Source organism: Puma concolor, chromosome D4 (assembly GCF_028749965.1).
Source record: "Puma concolor isolate L17-30 chromosome D4, mPumCon1.1.hap2, whole genome shotgun sequence".
Classification (NCBI taxonomy): domain Eukaryota; kingdom Metazoa; phylum Chordata; class Mammalia; order Carnivora; family Felidae; genus Puma; species Puma concolor.
The window spans coordinates 57,587,015-57,614,296 of record NC_141679.1 but is presented as its reverse complement, the minus strand read 5'-3'; the positions used below and the strand labels follow the sequence as shown (position 1 = coordinate 57,614,296).

At 40.4% G+C, this 27,282-nt stretch overlaps 1 protein-coding gene and 1 pseudogene across 12 annotated transcripts in view; both read right to left on the bottom strand.

The window, feature by feature from the left end:
* UNC13B (unc-13 homolog B) overlaps window positions 1–27,282 on the bottom strand; it is a 258,065-nt gene that overhangs the window by 228,962 nt on the left and 1,821 nt on the right. Inside the window, exon 1 of one of the 12 annotated variants that reach the window (XM_086683437.1) lies at window positions 8,977–9,540. The exons of the other annotated variants lie outside the window; for them this stretch is intronic. Coding sequence (XP_086539563.1) covers window positions 8,977–8,998 — 22 coding nt within the window. The 5' untranslated portion in view covers window positions 8,999–9,540. Of the gene's footprint in view, window positions 1–8,976; window positions 9,541–27,282 lie in introns of those variants that run through there. 12 annotated transcript variants of the gene reach the window in all.
* On the bottom strand, window positions 20,405–27,280 carry LOC112854735 (Golgi-associated plant pathogenesis-related protein 1 pseudogene; annotated as a pseudogene).

Below are 27,282 nucleotides of genomic sequence, written 5' to 3'. Positions count from 1 at the left end.
GTCCTAATAAATTCTGGGTTTACCTAAGAAAGGAGATCTTGGGTTTGGGGTTCTGTGTGTGTGTTTGTTTGTTTGTTTGTTTTTAACTTTTATTTGCATTTATTTTATGCTGATTTACTCCCACCCTAAGTTTTTGTTTCTTCAGGGATAGCTTTTTCTTCTGCACAATCTCCTCTTCCGCTTTAGGAACAATCTACTCTTCTTAAGGATCATCTCAATGTGGCAGGGAGAGCTCATGTATGAGTTTAATCCAACCATGATCTCTATAAATTCTGCATCTCATCTTGAGGCTTTGTTCACTGGATGTGCTCAATGATCAGAGAATCTACACCTAATCCTTAAGTTCAGCATTACTCTCTGCATTTTTAAGCATGTGCAATAAAAATTCAGTACTTTTTTTGGGCCACCAATGCTGTGTCCAGCCCCACTGTTTGGCCTGGGCACACCTACCAATTCCACCATTGTAGCCATGGACCAGCAAATGTTGCTTCAGTAAAGTTCCATCTTTCAGGTACTTGGTGGCTTTTCTGATATGCATACCCTTGGTGGCCTGGGCAGTTTCATTTGCGTTCTTAAAGTGAATATGAAGATTTGAACCTCCTGATTTGCATGATTTTGTAGGGTTTTCTGGGTCAAGGGAACAGCGAACCATTTTCAGAGATCACCTCAGGCAGCTTACAGGAAGAGAGAAGAAAGGAGAGGTTTTAAAACCTACCTAGATTCTGGGGCTCCTGGGTGGCTCAGTCAGTTAAGCGTCCAACTTTGGCTCAGGGCATGATCTCGAGATTTGTTAAGTTTGAGCGCCACATCAGGCTCTGCACTGTCAGTGCTTAAGATTCTCTCCCTCTCTGCCCCTGTCCCACTCACACTCTCTCAATAACTTAAAAAACAAAAACAAAACAAAAAACCTATTTAGATTCCTAGGACTCTTATCTGCTATATAGATATGCATCATAAACAGGCAGAGAGAAGGTAGTCAACAAATATTTACTAATGACAAATAGCCCAAACTTTAAACAAATTCACATAGCAAAGTCTAAAATACATAGCACAGGCAAAACCCAATTCACTGGCCCAAAGTACAACTTCCAGAAATCCCACTTTTAGAAACTAAACTAAGAAATTACAGAACGTACTGCTTTTAAGGACAAGAACAATTTATGACAACAGCTATCCATGGCAGAGGACATTGGTCCTTCGCCCTTTTACTGCTGCCTGGCTCAGACAAGACACTATTAATTTCCTGATGCCATAGCTAAATGAAAGGAACCCAGCAGCAATTCTGCTTTTAAGGGCAGAGACTACTCAAACCATGGTGTGATGGAAACCCGGCAGTAAGGAGTTAACTGAGGCAGATGACAATGTTAGGGGAAAAAATAAGGTGTAAAGAAAATACTTGACCAATCTGCTCTTATACCTAAAAATTCTAAAATCATTACTATTTCTACTTTCCACAGTGGCAGTAAACCAAAATATATCTAAGGTCCCCCACAGCCTAAAATTGACCTACAATCAATATTGTCCTGAATGTCCATCAGAATTCACTAAGAGTTTCCCAGTATTATTCTATCAGTCAACTAGGTAATCAGTGATGATAAATAAGTTTTTTTTTAATTTTTAAGGTTTATTCATTTTTTCAGAGACAGAGCGTGAGTTGGGGAGGGGCAGAGAGAGAGGGAGACACAGAATCTGAAACAGGCTCCAGGTTCTGAGCTGTCAGCACAGAGCCGGATACGGGGCCTGAACTCACAGACGGCAAGATCATGAACTGAGCTGAAGTCGGATGCTTAACCAACTGAGCCACCCAGGTGCCCCTAAATATAAGCTTTTCTAAGGGTGAGCCAATATAACAGACTTGGTATACTTCTCATCACTAGTGGTATTATTTTGTTCTGACTGACTGATTTTATTATTTGAGAGAGAGCATGTGCAAGCAGGGGAGAGGGACATAGGGAGAGAGAGAAACTTAAGCAGGCTCCAAGCTCAACACAGAGCCTGACGCAGGGCTCGATCCCACAACCCTGGGATCATGCATGACCTGAGCCGAAATCAAGAGTAGGATGCTCAACAAACTGAGCCACCCAGGCTCCCCCTGTTCTGTTTTTAAAACACGAGTAATTCATGTTCAATATGCAAAACAAAATGTTTTTGCAAAAATACTTCTGGAAGTGTATTTTTTTAATTTAAATTCTAGTTCATTTACAGTGTAATATCAGTTTCAGGTATACAATATAGTGATTCAACACTTCCATACATCACCTGGTGCTCATCACAAGGGTATCCTAAATCCCCACCACCTATTTAACCCATCCCTCAACCCAATTCTCTGGTAACCATTAGTTTGTTCTCTATAGTTAAGAGTCTGTTTCTTGGGGAGCCTGGGTGGCTCAGTCGGTTGAGCGTCACACTTCGGCTCAGGTCATGACCTCGCAGTTTGTGAGTTCGAACCCCGAGTCAGGCTCTGTGCTGACAGCTCGGAGCCTGGAGCCTGCTTCCGATTCTGTGTCTCCCTCTCTCTCTGACCCTCCCCCATTCATGCTCTGTCTCTCACATAAACATTAAAAAAAAATTTTTTTTAAAGAGTCTATTTCTTGGTTTGCCTCTCTTTTCCCCCCCTTCGCTCATTTGTTTCTTAAATTCCATGAGTGAAATCATATGGTATTGGTCTTTCTAGGATTTTGCTTAGTATAATGCTCTCTAGCTCCATTCACATCATTTCAAATGGCAAGATTTCATTCTTTTTTTGTGGCCAATATTCCATATTATATATCTCCACATCTCTTTATCCATTCATTGATCAATGGACACTTGGGCTGTTTCCATAGTTTGGCTATTACAGATAGCACTGATATAAACATTGGGTGCATGTATCAATATGGAAGATAATTTTAAAATAGTACAAAGAAGGTCACCTGGGTGGCTCAGTCATTAAGCATCTGACTTTGGCTCAGACCATGATCTCACGGTTGACAAGCAAGAGAGCCCCACCTCGGGTAAAACACGGGAGCCCCGCCTCGGGTAAAACACGGGAGGGATATTTTCATATTTTCTTTCCTTCCTTTCTTTCCTTTCCTTCCTTTCTTCCCTTTCCTTCCTTCCTTTCTCTCTCTCCTTTCTCCCTCCCCCCGGCCCCCCCTTGGATTCTCTCTCCCACTGCTCCTCACTCACTTGTGCCTCTCTCAAAAAATAAATGGTACAAAAAAGATTAAAAAAAAAAAAGACAAGTACATGAAATCACAGGTCAAAATTAAAAGCTGAGGTCTTTGGTCTTACTGGTAGGCATAAAATATTACCTATTGGTAAAGACCTGCCTCTCATAGAAGATGCTGATCTGAGATGATGAGGCATAGGATTTGCTAATGGGTCCAGCTGAGTGTATTATACCAAGAAAACAGCAATGAGCAAATCACACACAAAGTCCAGAAGGAAAGTTGATAGGAGATCTCCAAATATAACAAAACCACATACAAGGATGTTCCTGGTAGCATTGTTATAGTAGCAAAATGAAAAAAAAATTACATCCATCAATATGAAACTGGTTGAATTATACATGCTTGTAAAATGGAATACTCAGGGTGCCTGGGTGACTCATTCAGTTAAGCAACCAACTCTTGATTTTGGCTCAGGTCATGAGCACCCCTGCCATGTGCTCGCTCTCTTCTAAAATAAAATAAACTAAAAAAATGGAATACTCTGTAGCTATTAAAAAGAATGATTTAGGGGCGCCTGGGTGGCGCAGTCGGTTAAGCGTCCGACTTCAGCCAGGTCACGATCTCGCGGTCCGTGAGTTCGAGCCCCGCGTCAGGCTCTGGGCTGATGGCTCAGAGCCTGGAGCCTGTTTCCGATTCTGTGTCTCCCTCTCTCTCTGCCCCTCCCCCGTTCATGCTCTGTCTCTCTCTGTCCCAAAAATAAATTAAAAACGTTGAAAAAAAAATTTAAAAAAAAAAAAAAAAAAAAAAGAATGATTTAGGGGCGCCTGGGTGGCTCAGTTGGTTAAGCATCTGACAGGTCATGATCTCACGCCTTGTGGGTTTGAGCCCCATGTCAGGCTCTGTGCTGACAGCTCGGAGCCTGGAGCATGCTTCGGATTCTGTCTCCTCTCTCTGCCCCTCCCCTGCTCATGCTCTGTCTCTCTCAAAAAGAAATAAACATTAAAAAAAAATTTTTTTTTAATTTTTTTTTTCAACGTTTTTATTTATTTTTTTTGGGACAGAGAGAGACAGAGCATGAAGGGGGGGGGAGGGGCAGAGAGAGAGGGAGACACAGAATCGGAAACAGGCTCCAGGCTCTGAGCCATCAGCCCAGAGCCTGACGCGGGGCTCGAACTCCCGGACCGCAAGATCGTGACCTGGCTGAAGTCGGACGCTTAACCGACTGCGCCACCCAGGCGCCCCTAAAAAAATTTTTAAAAAAGAATGATTTAGATTCATAGAAGGTGATAGGAAAATTAAGTTGTTTTTTTTTTTTTAACGTTTATTTATTTTTGAGACAGAGAGAGACAGAGCATGAACGGGGGAGGGGCAGAGAGAGAGGGAGACACAGAATCAGAAGCAGGCTCCAGGCTCTGAGCCATCAGCGCAGAGCCCGACGCGGGGCTTGAACTCGCGGACCGCGAGATTGTGACCTGAGCCAAAGTCGGCCGCTTAACCAACTGAGCCACCCAGGCGCCCCGGAAAATTAAGTTTTTTAAAGAGGGGAGTATTGTATAATTCAGTTGTAGATTGTATATATTCATATGTAATGAAAATTTCTAGGATATTCAAGAAACAGTAAAGAGTAGTTACCTATAAGAGAACAAGGACTAGCAGAGTGGAGAACTTTTTACTTTCACTTCACATCCTAAACTGTTTCAATTTATCATGCATATATACCACCATTACAATAAAAAAAATGAAAGTAATGAAAAAAAGTTAATGGAATGGTAGTGGTAGGAATATGGTGATTTTTGTTTTCCTTTTTATACTTTCTTGCATTTTCCCAATTTTCTTTTTTTTAACGTTTTATTTGGTTTTCTTTTAATGTTTATTTTTGAGAGAGAGCACAAGCAGGGAAGGTGGAGAGAGAGAGAGAATCTGAAGTAGCCTCCACACTGTCATGGCAAAGGTCAACACAGGGTTTGAACCCAGGAACTGTGAGATCTTGACCTGAACCAAACTCACTCAACTGCCTGAGCCACCCACTCGACTTTCCCAATTTTCTATAATTAACAATGTATTGGGGCACCTGGCTGATTCTGTCAGAAGAGCATATGATTCCTGATCTCAGGGTACTGAGTTCAAGCCCCACACTGGGCATATAGATTACTTAAAAATAATTAAAAAAAAAAAAAAAAAAAAAGCATTAGCACATATTGCTTTTTATATCCCCAAAACTATTTTTTTGTTTTTAACAAGTGTAACTTCTGGCTCAAATGAGGGAGGGGGAGTCATAGCTCAATTATAAATATTGTGGCAATTACAAAGAAATATGGAAAGACTTCATTCTCAAAATGAATATCATTTGTTTGGAAAACCTATCATGAACACCTAGATGCCAAAAGTTAAAGAAAATCCTTGATTTAGTTTACTGGAGTTGCTCATGTGGTACTAACCCCTAAGGAAGCAAAGAGATGGCAGTATTATGAGGAAGTTGTGCCAAATTTTTAAGGAAGAACTAAGTGAATTCTATGAAAGGATGTTTTCTTAAAATTTATCAAGTCCTGGGGCACCTGGGTGGCTCAGTTCGTTAAGCGTCCGACTTCAGCTCAGGTCACGATCTCACAGTCTGTGAGTTCGAGCCCCACGTCGGGCTCTGTGCTGACAGCTCAGAGCCTGGAGCCTGCTTCAGATTCTGTGTCTCCCTCTCTCTCTGCCCCTTCCCCACTCATGCTCTGTCTCTCTCTGTCTCAAAAATAAATAAAAACATTTAAAAATTTAAAAAAAAAATTTTATCAAGTCTAACCTCCCACCCAATGTCGACATCTCTTTTAGAACACCCTTACCACTCAATTTCTACTTAAAATATCCTAAGTCAAAAAAAAAAAAAAAATCCTAAGTAGTCCATTGCCTTCAAGAACAACTCTAATTGTTGGGGCACCTGGGTGGCTCAGTCGGTTGAGTGTTCGACTTCAGCTCAGGTCATGATCTCTCAGTCTGTGAGTTCGAGCCCCACGTTGGGCTCTGTGCTGACAGCTCAGAGCCTGGAGCCTGCTTCAGATTCTGTGTCTCCCTCTCTCCTTGCCCCTCCCCTGCTCATGCTCTGTCTCTCTCTGTCTCAAAAATAAAAACATTAAAAAAAATAAAAAAAAAAACAACTCTAATTGTTAATGTTCTTCCTTACATTACACTAAAATCTAGCTTCTTATAATTTTCAATCACTGGCCCAGCTGTCCCAGTTCTGTCCTCTGGAATTAAGTTTTTTAAACAATTTTTATTATCTTCATCTCCCTCTTTAATCGTCCCAAAACTAAATCTCTCAATTCCTCAAATTGTTTCTACACCCTTCATCATTCTAATTACTTTCCTATAAAGAAATTCTAGTTTCTCAATGTGCTCTTAGAATCAAATACTCCAAATGAACACAAAATTCCAGATCTGATCTGACCACTCTCATTACCTTCTTTGTCTGGGTCACCATAAACAGTATAAGACTAGTTGCCAGGCAGTATACAATTCATTGTCAAATTAGTGGTACTGTTCATACCACAAATGATTTATGTTTAAACGAGTTCAGAGGTTAAAGAGTGTAAAGGAGAAAAAGACCACAGTGGACAGGAACTTAGGAAGTTTTCAACAACAACAAAAAGGTAGACTCTAAGTCGAGAAAGGAATAATACATTTTTGATAAGCAGAAAATTCAAAAAGAATATTTTTGGGGGTACAAATGCAGAACAGGAATGAGCAAAGTTAGTGCTAGAGCTAAGTATCTGCATAAGGATAAGCAAGAATATAGGGCCAAAAAGGAGAGCCCTTAACCTGTAGGCAATAAGGAATGATTAATGAGTTAGATCAAGAAACTGACTTCTTTAGATGTCTGGGGATAATTGAATACCAGTTTGCCAATTTCTACATCAGTTTTTACAACTGTTTGAACTTTGACTACAGGGAAAAAATCTCTAATTCAATTCTACTCCAAGATGAACTGAAATTGAGTTATACAATATCATTACATAGGCTTATCTCATAATATGAACATTCCTATCTGCCAAAATGTAACACAAGGAATATCATTTTAGAAAGATTTATTTTGATCCATTTCTGTAAGTTTCCCCAGAACGAATACTTTACCATTTAATATGAATACTTCTCTACAAGGTAGCTACTTGTTTCAGTAATTAATAATCTTCAAGATCTTCATTCAAAAAACAATGACCTGCTGGCCTCCAATCCCTCAGGTTCAAAAGAAGAGAGATTCCACTAATATAACATGAATAAGGAAAGAAGAGGTTAGCTAAATAGCAGAATTTCTAGACAATGAAAGTTGACCCATATTAGAACAAATGAAAATAGCAGCAGCTCCTTCTCTGAAGTTATTTAAATTCAATTAAATAGGAATTTCTGGTTTAATAGTGTTCCTGCCTCAAGTGTCTTTCATAAAGACTAGCATTGTAATAAGGTATGGCAGTAGGGATTTTAACTGTCCAAGGGACATTGCAAAACCCAACCTCTCCCAAATCCTGCTACTCAACAGCAGGGATCTAAAGGAATAAATAGATCCCCAGCTGCTGACAGAAAACGTCTTACTAAAAGCAAAGCAAAATTCTCATTAATGAAAAATCAACCATGAAGAAAAAAAATTGTCTCGTAATCCCTGGAAATAGCCAAATCCATTTTGGGTTAATGCAGATTTAACAAAAACAGAGGAAGAGAACAGAGCAAAACAGTTCCCTTTGCCAGTAGCTGAGGGAAACACCTATCAGGGAAATCACAAATAACAATGCTTCTAATCCACTGAGCCAAAAGAAATATGAACTCTATCTAGTGAACAGTACCAGGAAAATGCCCTTGTAAATAAATTCTCCCTCTCACCATCAAGCCACCTTATCCTATCTTGTTCAACACCATTATGATAGGCCATAACTTGAATTTTCCAAGATCAAATTCAATGGGTAATCCAAACCCTGTTTTTTCTGATGAGATAATCTCTAAAATCACAGTCCTCACATGCATGTATTTATTCAAAGCCAGCGTTGAGCTTCTGTATCAGGCACCAGGAATACAAAAACCAGTAACAAACAGTCTCTACCCTCACGGAGCTTAATCCATGCACCTTGCCTCATCTTAAACCCCAAAGCTCTTGCCTTAAAATACCTTCTTAGAGGGGCCAACTGTTCTCAGTGAAAAAGCAATAAAGGCCCTTTAGTTACTGTAATAAAAGCTAATGAATATACACATAAATCATACGTGTTATGTTCGCTCCAAAAAGGAGAGAAGACAACACAACTTTCCAAGTCGAATATGAGAATAAACTTAGCCTAGACTACAAAGAAGCCGGGAACGAGACAAGCAACAGAGGGGTGTAAGCGAAGAAATACACTAGAAGAAGGGATGTGACCGCTGTACCACATTGCGTTCAAACAACGATAAAAAGAACCTGCTACTAAGCCGCCTTTAGTTTCACGGTGCAGGGAAAAGGAAAAAAAGAATGGGAGACTGCCTACTCTTGAACCAACTATTCGCGGTCACCTAGCTAGTCCACTCTCACTAGACAAGAGCTCCAGTCACTGTTTAATAGGATCTGGGCCTGCCAGCCAACAACTCTGTCACATGGCCACTGGAATGGAGAGGTTACCAGTCCCTCACGTGAGAGTGAGGGAAAATAAGAAAGAGTGGAAAGAACTCTTTAAATGTTTATAAATGAGTTAACATAATCTACCCCCGAGGCACGGACGAGAAGTGAAGTTTGGAAAAGGTGGTACAGCAACGCCCACTGGAAGCTTGCGGGGACCCTTCGGCGGCCCGCGTCTTCCTCCCACCCTGCCATAGTCCACACACTCACCGCGCACACAGAGCAGCGACATGGCCGAGACGCTGGCAAGTCGCCGCCGCACCCGGCAGCTCCCTCTTTCCTCTCAGCAGGTGCCGCGGCTGTTCCCGTAATCGGCCCCACAGGTCTGACCTCTCCACATGGTCCCCGTGGCAGGCAGCGTCCCGCCGCTCCCTTGAACCCGCTTCAATTCTCAACGTCTAACCGCACTCCCGATAGCTGTGAGTACGGGCAAGCAGGCAGGAGACTGGGCGCGGCACCACGGCGCCATCACTAGGAGGCAGGAGCTACCGGGACTCTCTCCCACCCCGCCTTCACCCCACAGGGCTCACGGAGAGCTCCTAGAAGGAGCCAACCCGTGGCGCTCCGCCTCTCAGCCAATCAACTCACGCCTAGTCCGCCGACCCCTCCTCCCATAAGCCCATAAGAGGTGGGGTTTCCTTCCTCTTTCCCTACGTGCAAGAAGACAGCTCCTCCCTCTAATAAGGCTTGGAACTGAGAGGGCGGGGCTTCCCCACACCTGTGTCAGGAGATAACTGAAGCCCTCTGCTCCTCCCACGTGGACAGAGCTCCCACCCAAGATTGTTTTGATTGAAGAATTTTCATCGGACTTCTTTAAAGAGTCTAGCCATTGGAGCCCACCGAGCACCTACTTATGGTAATTTAACAAGATCGTACCACGGGCAGGTTTTAATTACCAACTACAGAAAAAAAAAAGGAAAATAACTGAGTGAGCATAAAGTAAAATGTTTGGAGACTTCAGTTCTGTTTGTTTTATTTATTTTTGAAGGGGGGGGTGGACAGAGGAGCCAAAGCGGGCTCTGCACTGACAGCGGCAAGCCAGATTTGGGGCTCCAACTCACCAACCATGAGATCATGACCTGAGCCAAAACCAAGAATGGGAAGCTTAACCAAGCCACCCAGGCACCCCTTGGAGACGTCAGTTCTTATCTAGATCTTGTTTCCTTTTAAGTTTATTTATTTTGAGAGAGAATGCACAAGCAGGGCAGGGGCAGAGAGAGGAGAGAGAGAGAATCCCAAGCAGGCTCCTCACCATCAGCACAGAGCCCCACAAGGGGCTGGAACTCACGAACTGTGAGATCATAGCCTGAGCCGAAATCAAGAGTTAGACGTTTAACCACCTGAGGTACCCAGGCCCCCCTAGACCTTTTTTTCCTGCATGCTATTGTATCTCCAATGTCTATAATAGTACTTGGGACATAGAAATCAGTCCGTAATATTTACTGAATGAAGGATAGAGGGAAGATAGGCATTTTAAGCTATGACTTCTGGTAAGATGACATATGCACATATGAGGAAGTGAAAAAGACCAGAGCAGAAAACATGAAGACCCGTAGTATAATGTACAGATCCAACACCCCCTCCATGCCACAGTTCTGATTCAATTGGTTTGGGGTAAGTCTCAAACTATTTTTAAAAGCTCCCCAGGTGATTCTAATGTGATGCCAGGGCTGAGCATCATTAGAGGACATGCTTTCTAAGGTTTCAGTAGCCCAGCTTGGGTGTCAGCATTTGCAAGTTCTTGGTCCCATAGGATTCTGCCTGCTAGACTCAGGGAGTGTCCGTCAATCTAACATGGTCTTTGCCCTCCAAAAACAAACCTATCAGATGATTTTTCTCACTGGAAAAGTTGCTATGAGAAAGTGACCCTCCAAATGCTATAGCAAGAGCCTAAAGAAGACGATTTGATCTTCCCAGTGCTCATCCAAATTTGGAATAATAATCCTGAGGAAGATTTTGACCAGGGCACTCAGCCAGCCCACTCAACACAGATGCTGACCATAAAAATAATGGGCATTCTCTGGGCTGCTGGAGGTTGAACTACCTAGCTATTTAGCCCAGCTGTCCTTTATAAAATTGTGAAGCGCATGAACTTTGAAGCCAGTCAGATCCACCTGGTGTATTATCTATTGTCATGTAATAAACTACTCCAAAATGTAATGGCTTAAACATTTATTATCTTATAGTTTCTGGGTCAAGAATCTGAGTAGGGCTAGATTGGATCCTCTGGTTCAGGTTTTTTTACAGACTGCTATCAAAGCGCCAGCTTGATTGCAACAGGATCCACTATCAAGCTCATTCATGTGACTGTTAGCAGGACTCAATTTCTCTTCAGCTATTGAACTGAAAGCCTCAGTTCCTTATTGGCTATTGGCTTGTCTCAGTTCCTTGTCTGAGACAAGATGGCTGCTTGCTTCATCGAAGCATTCAAACTGAGAAAGCAATAGAGTCTGCTAGCAAGATGGAAGTTACAGTCTTCTTAACATAATCACAGAAGTGACTTCCCCTAGTTTTTGCTGTATTCTATTCATCAGAAGCAAGTCACATTTTAGGGAAGAAGATTACACAAGGAAATGAATATCACCAGGAGCTGCCTCATTGGGGCAGCCATCTTTGGGGAACCATCTCAGAAATCTGCATACCATACCTAGATTTGAGTCCTAGCTCTGATACTTGTGACCTTGGGCAAGCTACATGACCTCAATTTCCCAAAGAATAATGATAGTAACTACTTTATAAGATAGTTTCCAGGCTTAAACGAGGAACTGCATTTAAATTACCTGATGCAAGTCCAATACATGTTTGTTATTACTTAGGCTGTGGATACAAAGGGAGGAATGTGGCTGGGAGGTAAAGAGAAGGTAAGCAGAGCAAGGGTCACTGTCTAAAGGTTGTGATGAAAGCTCTGAGGCATCCCAGTTTCCCAGTTTAAAGTTCAGAGGAAAAAGGCAATGAGGTCTTCTTGCCCTCTAGACACTTGACCAGGACCATTTATACTCATCAGCAAGGTAAGTGTATCTTCAGAAGCAACTCAAACAGGGATAGAAAGCCAGTCCTCCATGCTTCAGTCTTCATTAGTGTTTCCAAGTACAGTACTTGAAAGTTCTCCAGCATTTGGAGTTTACACTTGTGTTTAGCTGGCAGGTAGCTGAGAGCTAAGACTCTAAAATCCAGTAAATGAGAGGGAAGGTGAGAGGGATCCAGGAAAGTAGGTAGTGAAGAGAACCTAAGAATCTCAAGAGGGCAAGACCAAAACACCCAGGTTTGGCATTGTTGCTGCCTCTTTGGGAGGCCTCAGGCAGGAGAGAAAAGGGGACTGGGTAAGAACCCTGATGCAGGGGTTCCCTCTACCAACTTTATGACTATCTTTAAGCTATTCAACAAGGTCATTAAAAGTTTACTCTTTCTGCAAGTTCCTTATCCCTTGGGAAATGTCTCCCAATGCCTCCATAGAGAAATTTAATATAAATAACTAAATTAACAAATATTTATTAAGTGTTTCTTCGCTCAGTCTTAATGAAAGGAAAAAGTAAACAAAGCACTATCCTTTGTTTACTATTCCTAACAAAGTTACTATCCTTAAATAGTTTATAAGGTGATAGGAAAGGTCTGTGAAAGAATAAGGAACTAAACTAGGGCAGTAAATATGGAACTGAGGGGGAAGAAAAGGGACAATCCCTTTAACACTTCTCAGTGTTACGGAACTAATGTGATAGAATTTGGCACACAATGACTATGAATACAGTAAAGAATATCCTTTCTTTAGTAGCAAGCCATTGGATGAGAAGGCAGGGGGAGAGAGGGAGAGAGTTTTAAAGTCAGGTTGACTGGAAGGATGGTGCTACAGTTTTTACTGATAGATAGGAAATCAAGGATGCATAGGTTCTGGGGAAAGATGTTTCCTTTTTTTTTTTTTTCCAACGTTTATTTATTTTTGGGACAGAGAGAGACACAGCATGAACGGGGGAGGGGCAGAGAGAGAGGGAGACACAGAATCGGAAACAGGCTCCAGGCTCTGAGCCATCAGCCCAGAGCCCGACGCGAGGCCGAACTCACGGACCGCGAGATCGTGACCTGGCTGAAGTCGGACGCTTAACCGACTGCGCCACCCAGGCGCCAAGATGTTTCCTTTTGAACACATACATTAAGTTTGAGATTGTGTGGTATATTCTTGCAAATAAATGCATTAGATGATGTGGAACTGAACCCTAAGCAATCAGTCCAAACTAGAGACAGAGATTTCAACCAATAAAAATGTAACTACTTTAATCTCCATTTTTTATAAAGAAAATGAAGCAAAACTGGAATGCAGCCCAGCTGCAGCTTTCACCAGAACTCAAGCCGTTAGCCATAATGCTATATTGCCCCTCAAATAGTAGAGGAACTCAGCAGAAGCTGTGGAAGGAATCAAGATAAGCTTCACAAGAGAAGTAGCATGTGGAGGAGATGGATCTCAAAGCATGGATAAACCTGAACATGCAAATGTGGAAGAAAGGGTATTTCATATACAGAGAGTAAGTTGCATGAACAAATCAGGAAATGGACACATTGAATCTGTACTGGCATTTAGGAGTAAGCTGCAAAGAATCTGAGAGTTGGAGCCCTATGGTTGTCAGGAGACTATCTAGAATGAGAAAGGAACAAAGGTCATTTATAGAGAACACCTACTTTTAAGGAGTAGGAAAAAGAGACAGAAAAGGACTGGTCAGAGAGGGAAAACAGGAAAATAAACAAATCACCTGTATAGTGTTCCAGTATAGATCTTATCTCATTGAAGAGTAATTGCATACCTATCCTTTCTTTAGACACAGAGCTCCTCAACAGCAAAGGATGTATTTTCTGTGTCTTTATCCCTAACACATAACACATAGCACACCTGGTAAAGGTGTCCAAAAAAGATTTCTTGACTAATCAAATACATAAATGAATTCATGAATGAGAATGTTTTAAGGTTTGGTTGTTGTCAAAGATGAAAAAAAAAACCTGGACATTAGTCAAGTGATTAGGACAGATTCAATCAGTAATATACTATTGCAATAGGGAAAATAGTCTAACACAAACTGAACTCATCTTCAATTTGTATAGAGGTAACTGGACGTTTTAAAGGGAGAATGGAAAAATAAAATAAAATAAAGGCAGAATGGAGGGGCACCTGGGTAGCTCAGTGGGTTGAGCATCCGACTTTGGCTCAGGTCATGATTTCACAGTTCATGACTTTGAGCACCACATCAGGCTTGCTGCTGTCAGCATGGAGCCTGCTTTGGATCCTCTGTCCCCTTCTCTCTCTGCTCCTCCCTTGCTTGTGTTCTCTCTCCCAAAAATAAATAAAATATTTTAAAAAATAAATAAAGGGAACATGAAAGAATAAGGTGAAAGTTCATGAGAGGGAGCTCAGAAGAGTCAGAGAAGTTATAAATTCCAAAGCAGCAAACCTAGAGTAGAAATGTTATTCCCATGCTTAAAATTCATGACTTAGCCTGGCATATTTGGGGGTGGGGGTTGTTTTTTTAAAGATTTTATTTTTAAGTAATCTCTACACCCAACGTGGGGCTCAAACTCACAACACTGAGATCAAGAGTCACATGCTCTTCTGACTGAGTCAGCCAGGCGCCCCTAGCCTGGCATATTCATACTGTCAAATGAATAAAATTCCACTGTGGGAATATATTCCATGAAAATAATTCAAATGAATGGGAGATAATGTGTGCAAGGATTTGTACAGGATTATCTAAGTAGTGAAATCTGAAAATCAGAATGCCAAACAATTCAATGAACTCTAATAAATCAGTTTATTCATCACTATCAAGTTAATTACTTAATATTTATGAATAACACTGTAATCTTTTTTTTTTTTAATTTTTTTTTCAACGTTTATTTTATTTTTGGGACAGAGAGAGACAGAGCATGAACGGGGGAGGAGCAGAGAGAGAGGGAGACACAGAATCGGAAACAGGCTCCAGGCTCTGAGCCATCAGCCCAGAGCCTGATGCGGGGCTCGAACTCACGGACCGCGAGATCGTGACCTGGCTGAAGTCGGACGCTTAACCGACTGCGCCACCCAGGCGCCCCATGAACAACACTGTAATCTTATACAAATGGATAAACATCAGGAGAGGAGGCCATACCAGAGATATAGGTGTTAATGCATTCAAGAAAAATTTATTGAGCATCCACCAAGTACTACACATAGTGCTACAGGTACAAAGAGGAACAAGACATTCCTTCAAAGAATGCAGTCTGGGGATAAATAGACTGTGAATAGTACTATGATTATAGTTAAGAGGAAGAAGTGGGTTGTTTGCACATGTAACCTGGAGGTTTCAGAATTGTTTAAATGCTTAATAAGTTGGGGTGTGAGGAACTTAGCAAACATATAACCTTCATGAGGGAAAGGATGTGTGTTTCTCTCTATTGGAAAAAATTATCCAAGACTTGCAAACAAGGAAAAGAAATTACTGGGTGTACAGTTTTAGTACTTGCAATTTTAGTACTGGGCACTATCTAGAGCAGAGACCAGCAAACTTCATCTATAAAGGACCATACAGTAAATATTTAGAGTTCAGGCCAAAAAAAAAAAAAAAAAAGCAAAATTGAAGCTATTGTATAGGTACTTGTATAAGGAGAGAAAATAAATTTCTACAAGTTTTTAATTGGTAACATTCAAAATAAACCAACAATAATTGAATACAAGTTTTTGGTACTATAGGTCTACCAATGAGAATGATAAAATTATTTGGGGGAGTATATATTTTGTTTACTTGGGGTTCAAAGTATCAGAATCAATTGCAAATGTTCAACTATTAATGGTGATCTGTAATGAGATTTTATGTATCTCGTCTGTTTTTTCACACAGATAACTACTGTCAAATACTGATATCAGTCAATGAGCATGTGATTCAATTGAGCATATTCAGTGCCTGGAAAGCATTTTTAAATTCTATTAGATTCTCTTCTTGATAGTTGCTCAATTTTTTAATGAAATTTTTTAAAAGTTTTTCAAGTTTATTTATTTTGAGAGACAGAGAGATAGAGAGCACAAGGCAGAGAGGAGAGACAGAATCCCAAGCAGGCTCCGTGCCATCAGTGCAGAGCCGATGTGGGGCTCAAAATCACGAACTGTGAGATCATGACCTAAGCAAGATCAAGAGTCAGACAGACACTTAACCGACTGTGCAACCCAGACACCCCAATGAAGGTGTTTTTTGTTTTTGTTTTTTTTGTTTTTTTTTTAAGTAATCTCTATGCCCAGCTCAAACTCACAATCCCGAGATCAAGAGTCACATGTTCTACTGACTGAGCCAGCCCGGGCACCCCTGTTCCATTTTTGCCCAGAAAATCATAATAAAACTGCACCAATGCTAAGCCATCAAATACCTGTGTAGTGGGACAAATCAAGATATTCAGCTTCTATTTCTGACAAAACAAAAAAACAAAAAACCCTACAGAAATGATATGATTAATTTTATGAGAGCGAATGAAGTCAACTGTTAAACTACTAGTTTTATAACACATGATAAATTTACATATTTCCCACAAAGTACTTTCTGCAATGAATAACCATATACTTTAAACACATTACATTTTCACAAACCTTGTAAATTTGTTGAACTAAGCCTTTTTTCTGCTCCACATATATTTTTGCCACTATCAGTCATAACACAATTTAGCAGATTCCCTTTCAGGTTGTGCTAAATTAGTGTTTTCTCAACTTCTTTGAAAACATTTTTACCTGTAATTGTTTCATGCAGACTATTCATAGAGGCTAATTCTTCAGTCACTTCAAATTCAGCATTGACTTGTCAAATAAACAACAACTGAATGGTATTGGTAACTGTGGACGCATCAAGAGCTAAGGAAAACTACTTGAAATCATTTGCTTTGGTTTTTTGTTTTGTTTATTTTTTAAGTAATCTCTACACCCAAGGTGGAGCTGGAACCACAACTCCAAGACCAAGGGTCACCTACTGCACCAACTGAGCCAGCCAGGCACCCCTCATTTGCTTTGTTTTTAAATCGGCTATTGTGTTGTTCTTGTTGGGGGAAATAAAACAAACCTGCTAGCAAAAAGCCCCCTCCTTGCCAATATAGAGGAGTAAAAGAACATACTTGATTACTGAATAAGAACTAACAGATTACATATATATAATGTAGCCTGAAAATAATTTCAAAGTTAGGACAAAATCTTACATAATGTATACAGCAAAACACTAGAAAGAACAAAGCACGAGAAAGCCCTAATGAGACAAAGGGCTGCACCTCTTAATAGTCTTCTGTACCTCTCCAAAGAAATCCTTGTTTGCAGAGGTCATTTGGTCCACAACCTTGGAGATAGCTCTACATTGTAAAAACTGGTGACTAGGCTTAATCCCTAGAGAGATTTATCTTTATACTAAAGTTGAGAATAATGATTCAGATTTACCACATCTCTAAGAAAACACTCCAACAGGAGAGAATAAATGATCTCTTTGCCCTTTATAAATAAAGAAAATCATTTTAATTTACCCTTAAACTTCCAGTGTCTTCAATTCAAGCAAGCGTTCTCACCAAAAGGCAAACAGTCCTATGCACATTTTTAAAATATTTATTAATTTATTATTTTTTAAAAAATGTTTTAATGTTTATTTTTGAGAGAAAGAGACAGAGTGTGAGCGGGAGAGAGGCAGAGAGAGAGGGAGACACAGAATTGGAAGCAGGCTCCAGGCTCTGAGCTGTCAGCACAGAGCCCAATATGGGGCTTGAACTCACCATCAGTGAGGTCGTGACCTGAGCCTAAGTCAAAGCCTAACTGACTGAGCCACCCAGGCTCCCCTATTATTATTATTTTTAAAGAGACAGGACGCAAGTGGGGGAAAGGGCAGGAGGGAGAGAAAGAGAGAGATTGAGAGAGAGAATCTTAAGCAAGCTCCAACTGAGAGCTCCATTCCATGACCCTGGGGTTATGACCTGAGCTGAAATCAAGAGTTAGGAGCTCAAATGACTGAGCCACCCAAGTGTCCCAAATTTATTTCTTTGGACATATTTCTTCAGCTGTTACAAACATTTCTTTGCAGCTGGGAGTCCCAGGGAACACTAAGGGCGTTCTTTAACTGCCTGATCCGTTCAGAGTCCTAAAGTGGTGTTGCCTGTGGTTTGGAGGGAAAAGACCTCTAAAACAGTATGCTTGTAGCCTGGTCCTGCAGGCTCTAATTCCAAATCAGGGAAGAGGATAGCAAGGCAAATGTCAGGTATTCTCATGCCTCTTATAATCTCTCCTGAGGCAAAATTGAGGTCTCTTTAATGACGTACACTTATAATTCTCCCACTTCATTTGAGACACTATTATTTAACTGAAAGATACAAAGCAAGTCAGCATTATCTCAAAACACAGGGCTTTTAACAATTAATTTGTAAATATTAAATGTTCTTTTCCATTATTGCAATATGCAACCTATCTTCTGGGAAATGAGGCATACATATCTTAAAGTAACTTGTTTTGTTTTATTTTATTTTTTAAAAAATGGTTATTTATTTTTGAGAAAGAGAGACAGAGACAGAGATAGAGCATGAGTGGGTGAGGGGCAGAGAGAGAGGGAGACACAGAATCAAAAGCAGGCTCCAGGCTCTGAGCTGTCAGCACAGCGTCCAACACGGGGTCGAACTCATGAACCATGAGATCCTGACCTGAGCTGAAGTCAGACGCTCAAACCACTGAGCCAGCCAGGCTTAGATGTAAAAGATCTACATGCTGAAAACTATGTGTATATATATATATATATATATATAGAGAGAGAGAGAGAGAGAGAGAGAGAGAGAGAGAGAGACTATATAGAGGGAGAAACTATACAAACTATAGAAAACTTATGAAGGAAATTGAAGAAGACACAAAGAAATGGAAAAACATTCCATGCTCATGGATTGGAAGAATAAATATTGTTAAAATGTCAATACTACCCAAAGCAATCTACATATGCAATGCAATCCCAATCAAAATTGACAGGCATTCTTCTCAAAGCTAGAACAAACAATCCTGAAATTTGTATGGAACCACAAAAGACCCCGAATAGCCAAAGTAGTATTGAAGAAGAAAACCAGAGCGGGAGGCATCACAATCCCAGACTTTAGCCTCTACCACAAAGCTGTAATCATCAAGACAGTATGGTATTGGCACAAAAACAGACACATAGACCAATGCAATAAAATAGAGAACCCAGAATTGGACCCACAAATGTATGGCCACCTAATCTTTGACAAAGCAGGAAAGAGTACCCAATGGAAAAAAAGTCTCTTTAGCAAATGGTGCTGGGAGAACTGGACAGCAATATGCAGAAGAATGAACCTGGACCACTTTCTTACACCATACACAAAAATAAACTCAAAATGGACGAAAGACCTAAATGTGAGACAGGAAACCATCAAAATTCTAGAGGAGAAACCAGGCAACAACCTCTTTGACCTCAGCCGCAGCAATTTCTTGCTCGACACATCTCCAAAGGCAAGGGAATTAAAAGCAAAAATGAACTATTGGGACCTCATGAAGATAAAAAGCTTCTGCACTGCAAAGGAAACAATCAACAAAAGTAAAAGGCAACCGATGGAATGGGAAAAGATATTCGCAAATGACATATCAGATAAAGGGTTGGCATCCAAAATCTATAAAAACCTTATCAAACTCAACACCTGAAAAACAATCCAGTGAAGAAATGGGCAGAAGACATGAATAGACACTTTTCCAAAGGAACATCCAGATGGCCAACAGACACATGAAAACATTATTCATCACCAGGGAAATACAAATCAAAACCACACTGAGATACTACCTCACACTGGTCAGAGTGGCTAAAATTAACAACTCAAGAAACAACAGATGCTGGTGAGGATGTGGGGAAATGGGAACCCTCTTGCACTGTTGGTGGGAATGCAAACTGGTATAGCCACTCTGGAAAACAGTGTGGAGTTTCCTCAAAAAATTAAAAATAGAACTACCCTACGACCCAGCAATAGCACTACTGGGAATATATCCAAAGGATATAGGGGTGGTGATTCATAGGGGCACATGTACCCCACTGTTTATAGCAGCACTTTCAACAATAGCCAAATTATGTAAGGGGCCTAAATGTCCATCAACTGATGAATGGATAAAGAAGACGTGGTTTATATATACAATGGAGTACTACTTGGCAATGAGAAAGAATGAAATCATGCCATTTGCAGCAACATGGATGGAACTGGAAGGTATTATGCTAAGTGACATAAGTCAGTCAAATAAAGACAGATGTCATATGTTTTCACTCATATGTGGAACTTGAGAAATTTAACAGAAGACCATGGGGGAAGAGAATGGGAAAAAAATAGTTACAGAGAGGGAGGGAGGCAAACCATAAGAGACTCTTAAATACAGAAAATAAACTGGGGGTGGAAATGGGTGATGGGCATTGAGGAGGGCGAGGAGGGCACTTGTTGGGATGAGCACTGGGTGTTGTATGTAAGCAATGAATCATGGGAATCTACCCTCAAAACCAAGAGCACACTGTACACACTGTATGTTAACCAATTTGACAATAAATTATATTAAAAAAATAAATGAACACGCACTAGTAAAAAAATAAAATAAAATAATTGAATGGAAAGTCTAAAAAAATGTTCATGTATTTTTGAGAGACAGAGAGAGACAGAGCATGAGTGGGGAAGGGGTATATAGAGAGAGGGAGACACAGACCCAAAGCAGGCTCCAGGCTCTGAGCTGTCAGCACAGAGCCCGACGCAGGACTTGAACTCGTGAAGCACAAGATCATAACCTGAGCTGAAGTCAGACGCTCAACTCACTGAGCCACCCAGCAACCCCTAAAGTAATTTGTTTTGGAGCAAATAATGCTCCAAAGACCTGTCAATATATTGTCCTTACAAAAAAGGGTACTCCCTTTTAGTTAAAGGTGGCTGCTGTATGCTTGGCTAAAGCTTCAATTTTCAATTTTACATTAATAGAGGCAGCTCTGAACTTCACTTCTAACTATCACAAACATTTAGAATACAAAAAGTCCAAAGATGGATATTATAAGAAATGCACAAAAGAAATTTCCTTTAAAAATAACAAAAACGGGGTGCCTGAGTGGCTTAATAGGTTGGGCATCCGACTTCACTCAAGTCATGATCTCGCAGTTTGTGAGTTTGAGCCCCACATCTGGCTCTGTGCTGACAGTGCAGAGCCTGGAGCCTGCTTCAGATTCTGTGTCTCCTCCTCTCTCTGTCCCTCCCATGCTCATGCTCTGTCTCTCTCTGTCTCTCAATAATAAATAAATGTTAAAAAACATTTTTTTAAATAACAAAAATTTTTAAATTTATTTTTCCCCAAATGTCCAAATAATTATGGTCTAGGTAACCATCAGAGTAAAAGCTTTATATGCTCCTTCCTTTGATAAGAATAAGTTCATATAGAACTGTATATCCAAGTGTATGTGCAAGAGACACTCACATGCATCACACACACACCAAGCACATACACCCACAGGGACAGACACACCACTGAGTTTTTATTTTTCTAGGCACTTCATATCCACATGAAGTCTGTCACCTTCCCATCACATTTAATGAATTCCTTCTTTGGAGGCAGGAAGCCTAGTTGAAGACATTCCCTGCCAGGAAGTATCAGGCCACCAGGAAGGAAGACCCACCACTTGCAGGTGGCTTCCCCACTCCCATCTTCTTTGTATTCTTCCATACCATGGCTATGAAGGGTCTAGTCCTGGAGGTGAAGTCAGGCTGCTGAAAGTTGTAGTTCTTGATTTCACTGTACCATCTATCAGCCATCTCTTTTCCTGTCTGATCACAGGAGGCATATACCTCTGAACTGGCCACAATGGGACTCTGAGCTGCACTTGAGCATCCTTGGGCTGACCAGGGCCTCTGAATAATGCTGAGCCTCCCAATCAAGCTTCTTGCAGAGCTTCAGTTGAGGGGGACACCATGCTGCTGCTGGTACTTGTTGTGGGCCTTTAGGACCTCATTATTAAACAGCTTGGAAGCTGACTTGCCCATGGCCCACTGCTGCTGTACTGAGCTCTCTCACCTGGCCCTGGATCGCTGGAGATCAATTCCTGTCTTTATGAATCTGAACAGATGGGCAAATCCAGGTACCTAGAGGGAGTCAGCCCTACTGAAAAAAAGAGAACAGTTCTGATTCTAAGAGCCAAAACACACAAAGGTCTAGGAAAAGGAGTAGAAGTTTGGGAGGTGATGGGTTAGTGAGGGATGTGGTACAGAGAAGGAACTCAAAACTAACAGAAACCAGGGGCACCTGGGTGGCTCAGTTGTTAAGCATCCAACTCTTGATTTCAGCTTAGGTCATGATCTCACGGTTTGTGGGTTTGAGCCCCACATCAGGCTTTGCGCTGACAGAGTGGTGCCTGCTTGGGATTCTCTCTCTCTCCCTCTGTTTGCCTCTCCCCCACTCTCATGCACTTTCTCTCTCTCTCTCTCTCTCTCTCAAAATAAACAGACTTAAAAAAAAAAAGAAAAGAAAAGAACAAACATAACCCTGTCCAGTGGTCAAGACACCATGAAAAGCTCTATGGCACAGAGCAAGGCCTGCCCCCACCCCCAACACATACACACACATGATTTAGGGCCCCCTTCCTCCTTAATCTACTGTTGGTTAGGCTCATTTTCCTCCTCATACTAGTTCATATAGATATGAAATAAAGCCCTAAGTCTCTGCGTACAGCCCTTTTTTCCTTCACAAACTCTAACCTTGCCCACAGATACTTGCTATCTATGTATGTCAACAGATTTCAAAGCTGTATCTTTAGTTCAGATTGTTGTCATCAACTTCAGACCCATATGTTCAATAATTTGCTAGATTTCTCTACCTGCGTATTACACTGGTACCTCAAATTCAGCACGTAAAAAGTTAAAACTATTGAGATGCCTTAAAATATATATTCTAATTGTGGACCCAGAAATTTCTCTGGGCAAAGTAAAATCTTCCTCAATGTTTTGTTTTAAAAGATCATTGTGCTTAGAGTCACCAAATTGTTATTTTTCCTTTGGGCCTAAAGTGAAAAAATTCCCATAAAGTCCCACAACCTCTTTATTAAATAAAGGAATGTTAACATTAATCTGTAACAGCAAAAAACTAGAAGCAACCTAAATGTTTTATCTCTAGCTTTAACACAATCCTAAAGAAATCCTAGATGGTAGGTTTGTGTGTGAGAGAGAGTGTATAAAAATTGATAAACTGATCTTAAAATGTATACAGAGGGGGGTCTGGCTGGCTCCGTCAGTAGAACATATGACTCTTGATCTCAGGGTCATGAGTTTGACCCCACATTTTTTACTTAAAAAAATGTTCAGGGTCGACTGGGTGGCTCAGTCAGTTAAGCATCCAACTTTTGGTTTTGGCTCAGGTTATGATCTCACAGTTCATGAGATTGTGCCCCATATCCAGCTCAGCACTGACAGCACAGAACCTACTTGGGATTCTCTCTTCCTCTGCCCCTCCCTCATTCATGCTTGCACATGGTCTCTCTCTTTCAAAAAAATTTTTTTAATCATTAAAAAATAAAATTTTATATGGAAATGTAATGGCCAAAAATAGTTAATATAATCTTATAATATTAAAGTTGGAAGACATGGACTACCAGATATCAAAACTTATTACAAAATTATAGCAATGAGGAACACTTGTGATGAACATTTATCTTATAAAAAAGGAGACACTGAAGAGCAGCAGAGCAGTAAGATAAAGGATTGTTTTGTTAACAATTTCCATAACTTGGAAATGCTGCAAAGAAAAGGCGGCAAGGCTAGCCAAAGATGAACTATCAAGGCAATATACTTGTGATTAACTCATTATCTATTATTGATTAAAGGATAAAACTCTGTGAAGTCACATGTTAACTTATAGATTTTGGTCTGGTAATGATGCAAAGGATTTAGTAGAAAAGGTTATGAGGGCGCCTGGCTGGTTCAGTTGGAAGAGCATGTGACTCTTGATCTCAGGGTCATGAGTTCAAGCCCCATGTTGAATGTAGAGATGACTAAAATAAATACATAAATAAATAAACTTAGAAAAAAAAGAAAAGGTTATAGTGTTATTATCCTGTAGATACAATCAACTTAACAATGTTATTCTTTCTTACTTTTTTTTTAAAGTAGGCTCTGTATCCAGTGTGGGGCTTGAACTCACCATCCTAAGATCAAGAGTCACATGCTCCACCAACTGAGCCAGACAGGCACCCCATTTAACAATGTCACTACAACATTCTCTTCCTAATGTGGGTGGACCTCATCCAATCAGCTGAAGGCCTGAATAGAACAATAGGGCTGAATAAGAGAAAATTTCTTGGGATACCTGGCTGGCTCAGTCCATACAGCATGAGACTTTCTTTTTTTGGTGGGGAGGGGAACAAATGCCCTTTATTGCTCTAACCAGCATAACTTGGCAGTAGGCTTGAGCAGAGCTCTCCTATCCGTCCTGGCTCCCATTTTCTCTCTCCTGGGAGTTTGTGATTCACCCCCAGGGTAGAAGAGTGTCCTGGGCAGGGGTCTCAGGCAGAACTAGGATAAAAAATACAGAGTTGGGATCTGAAAGGGGACCAGGGTGAAGCAGAAAACATTGTGTTACCAGATCATCCAAATAAAGAGTCCATCAGGGCAGAAGTGAGGATGTATCCCCACACGGGTCCCTCTGCCCTTGCCAGAAAAGGGAGGGGGAAGGAGGCTTCTGCTAGAGGCTTCCTGCTGTGCCCTTCATGCCATCAGCATCTTCCAGATGTTGTCCTCAGCTTCTTTCACACTCCATTCCATGTAGGATTTTTTCTGTTTCAATTCTTTAATTTGTTTCTTCTGCTATTCTCTGTTTCTCTAACAGTTGATTGTTAATTACCTCCTTGGAATGAAGAATAAACATTCTTCCTACACTTTCAAACATGTTAGTCTCATCTACCAAAGTCATAATCTCTGCACCTGTAAGATGTCAGCATGCAACTCTTGATCTCAGGGTTGTGAGTTTGAGCCCTGTAGCAGTTGTAGAGATTACTTAAAAATAAAAGCTTCAAGAAAGTGAGAGAAAATTTCTCCCTGATCAGTTCTTTGAACTGTGACATTGGTCCTTTTTCCTGATTTTAGACTCAAACTGAAACAATAGCTCTTCCTGTGTGTTGAGACTGCTGGCTTTCAGACTGGAATTTCATTGTCAGCTTTTTGGTTCTCACGCCTTTGAACTGGGACTGGAACTACACCATCACCTCTTCTGGGTCTCCAGTTTGCTGGCTAAAGATCTTGGGACTTATTAGCCTCCATAATCCTGTGAGCCAGTTCCTTATAGTAAAATCTCTCTATCTCTATCCCTGTGTGTGTGTGTGTGTGTGTGTGTGTGTGTGTGTGTGTGTGTGTGTGTATCTCACCCCTCACCAGAGCTCTAATATAATACCTAATTTCCTTAAATGCTCATTAAACATGCTTTACCATACTGCTTATTCCGTCATTAATAAGTTAAATAAATCTTTGGCATGTTTTTCATTCTATATTCTTATAAGAATCTTGCTTTTAACTTTTTGGAATTTGTACTCTGACAATGTTTTCAACAAAAAGTGCTGGATAACCATATAGGAAAAAAATTAATATTGACTCTTAACCTCACACCATACACAAAATCTATTGCAGATGACTTATAAAAAATAAAATAATAGAGTTTCTAGACAATGACATAAGAGAATATATTCATTACCTTGGGATAGGCAAATACTTCTTAAACAGGCATAAAACACATTATACACAAACAGTAAAATAAATTGGACTATATTAAAGTGAAGAACTTTAGTTCATTGAAAAACACCACTAAGAAAACAAAAAAGTAAGCTACAGATAATTCTTTCTAACAAAAGAATCCTATCCAAAATATATAAAGAGCTCATACAAATAGAAAAAATACAGAGAACCATATAAAAAAAACAGGCCAAGGACCTGACCAGGCAAGTCAGAAAAGATAACCAATAGACATATGAAAAGGTGTCCTACTTTACTGGATATCAGGGAAATGCTAACTATGGCCACAGTGAGATACCACTACATATATACTAGAATAACTGAAACTAGAAAGACTGACAATGTCAAGAGTTGTCAAGGAAGTGAAGAAACTAGACTTCTCATATATTGTTGGAGGAATGTGAACCGTTATAATCTCTTTAGGAAAAATATTGGCAATATCTACTGAAGCTAAACACATACCTGCCCTATTACTCAGCAGTTACACTCCTAGGTATATATCCAATAGAAATACATGTATATTAGTCAATAAATTTATTTTTTTAATGAAGAGGAAAAATTAATACCAATTTGGAATAGTGGCAAACTCTGAGGAGAGAAGATGAAGAGCAAGGGGGAGAATGGAATGAGATTAGGAAGGAGTATATAAAAGCCCAACCTATCTGAAATATTAATTTCCTTAAGAGAATTTGAAGCAAATGTGGTGGAATATTGGAATTTGATAGAGCCGTGTGAGAAGAATGTGGATGTTTGACATAGTATTCTTTATAACTTTCTGTATGCCTAAAATATTTTTTATTTTTCTTTGATTTTAATTTTTTAAAGTTTATTTATTTAGCTTGAGAGAAAGAGAAAGTGTGAGTGGGGGAGGGGTCGAGGGAAGAAAGGGACAGAGAGAATCCCAAGCAGGGCTCAATCCCATGAACCCTGAGATCATGACCTGAGCTGAAGTCAGAAGCTTAACCAACTGCCCCTTAATTTTTTTTTTTTTAAATGTAAGCTCTATAGCCAACATGGGACTCCAACTCATAACCCTGAGATCAAGAGTCACAGGCTCTGCCAACTGAGCCAGCCAGGCACTCCTCATAAAGAAATTTTTTTTAATCTTATAGAATTCTCCCAGAATGTTTAGGAGTCATTGATTTAAAATAAAAACTTGTGGGGCACCTGGGTGGCTCAGTGGGTTGAGCCTCTGACTTCAGCTCAAGTCATGATCTCCCAGATTGACTTTGAGCCCCACACCAGCCGGGTTGATTACTGTCAGCACAGAGCCTGCTTCGGATCTTCTGTCCCCCCTCTCTGCCCCTCCCCCATTTGCCCTCTCCCAAAAAGTAAATAAAATATATTTTTTTTAATAAAATAAAATAGGGGCTCCTGGATGTTAAGTGTCTGACTTTGGTTCAGGTCATGATCTCGCAGTTCAGGAGTTTGAGCCCCATGTCGGGCTCTGTGCTGACAGATCAGAGCCTGGAGCCTGCTTCAGATTGTGTGTGTGTCTCTCTCTGCCCCTCCCTTACTCGCACTCTATCTTTCTCTCAAAATAAATGAATATCTCTCTCTCAAAATAAATACATAAACATTAAAAAATAATAAAAAATAAAATAAAATAATGAAATAAAATAAAAACTTGTAATATGAATATACAGTATAATGCCAATATTGTGTATGTAAACATACCACATACACACGCATAGATTGATATGATGTAATGAAACTATCTCAGGAGTCTTCCTCTCGAAAACCTAGAATCATAAAAACATCAGACAAATCCCAACT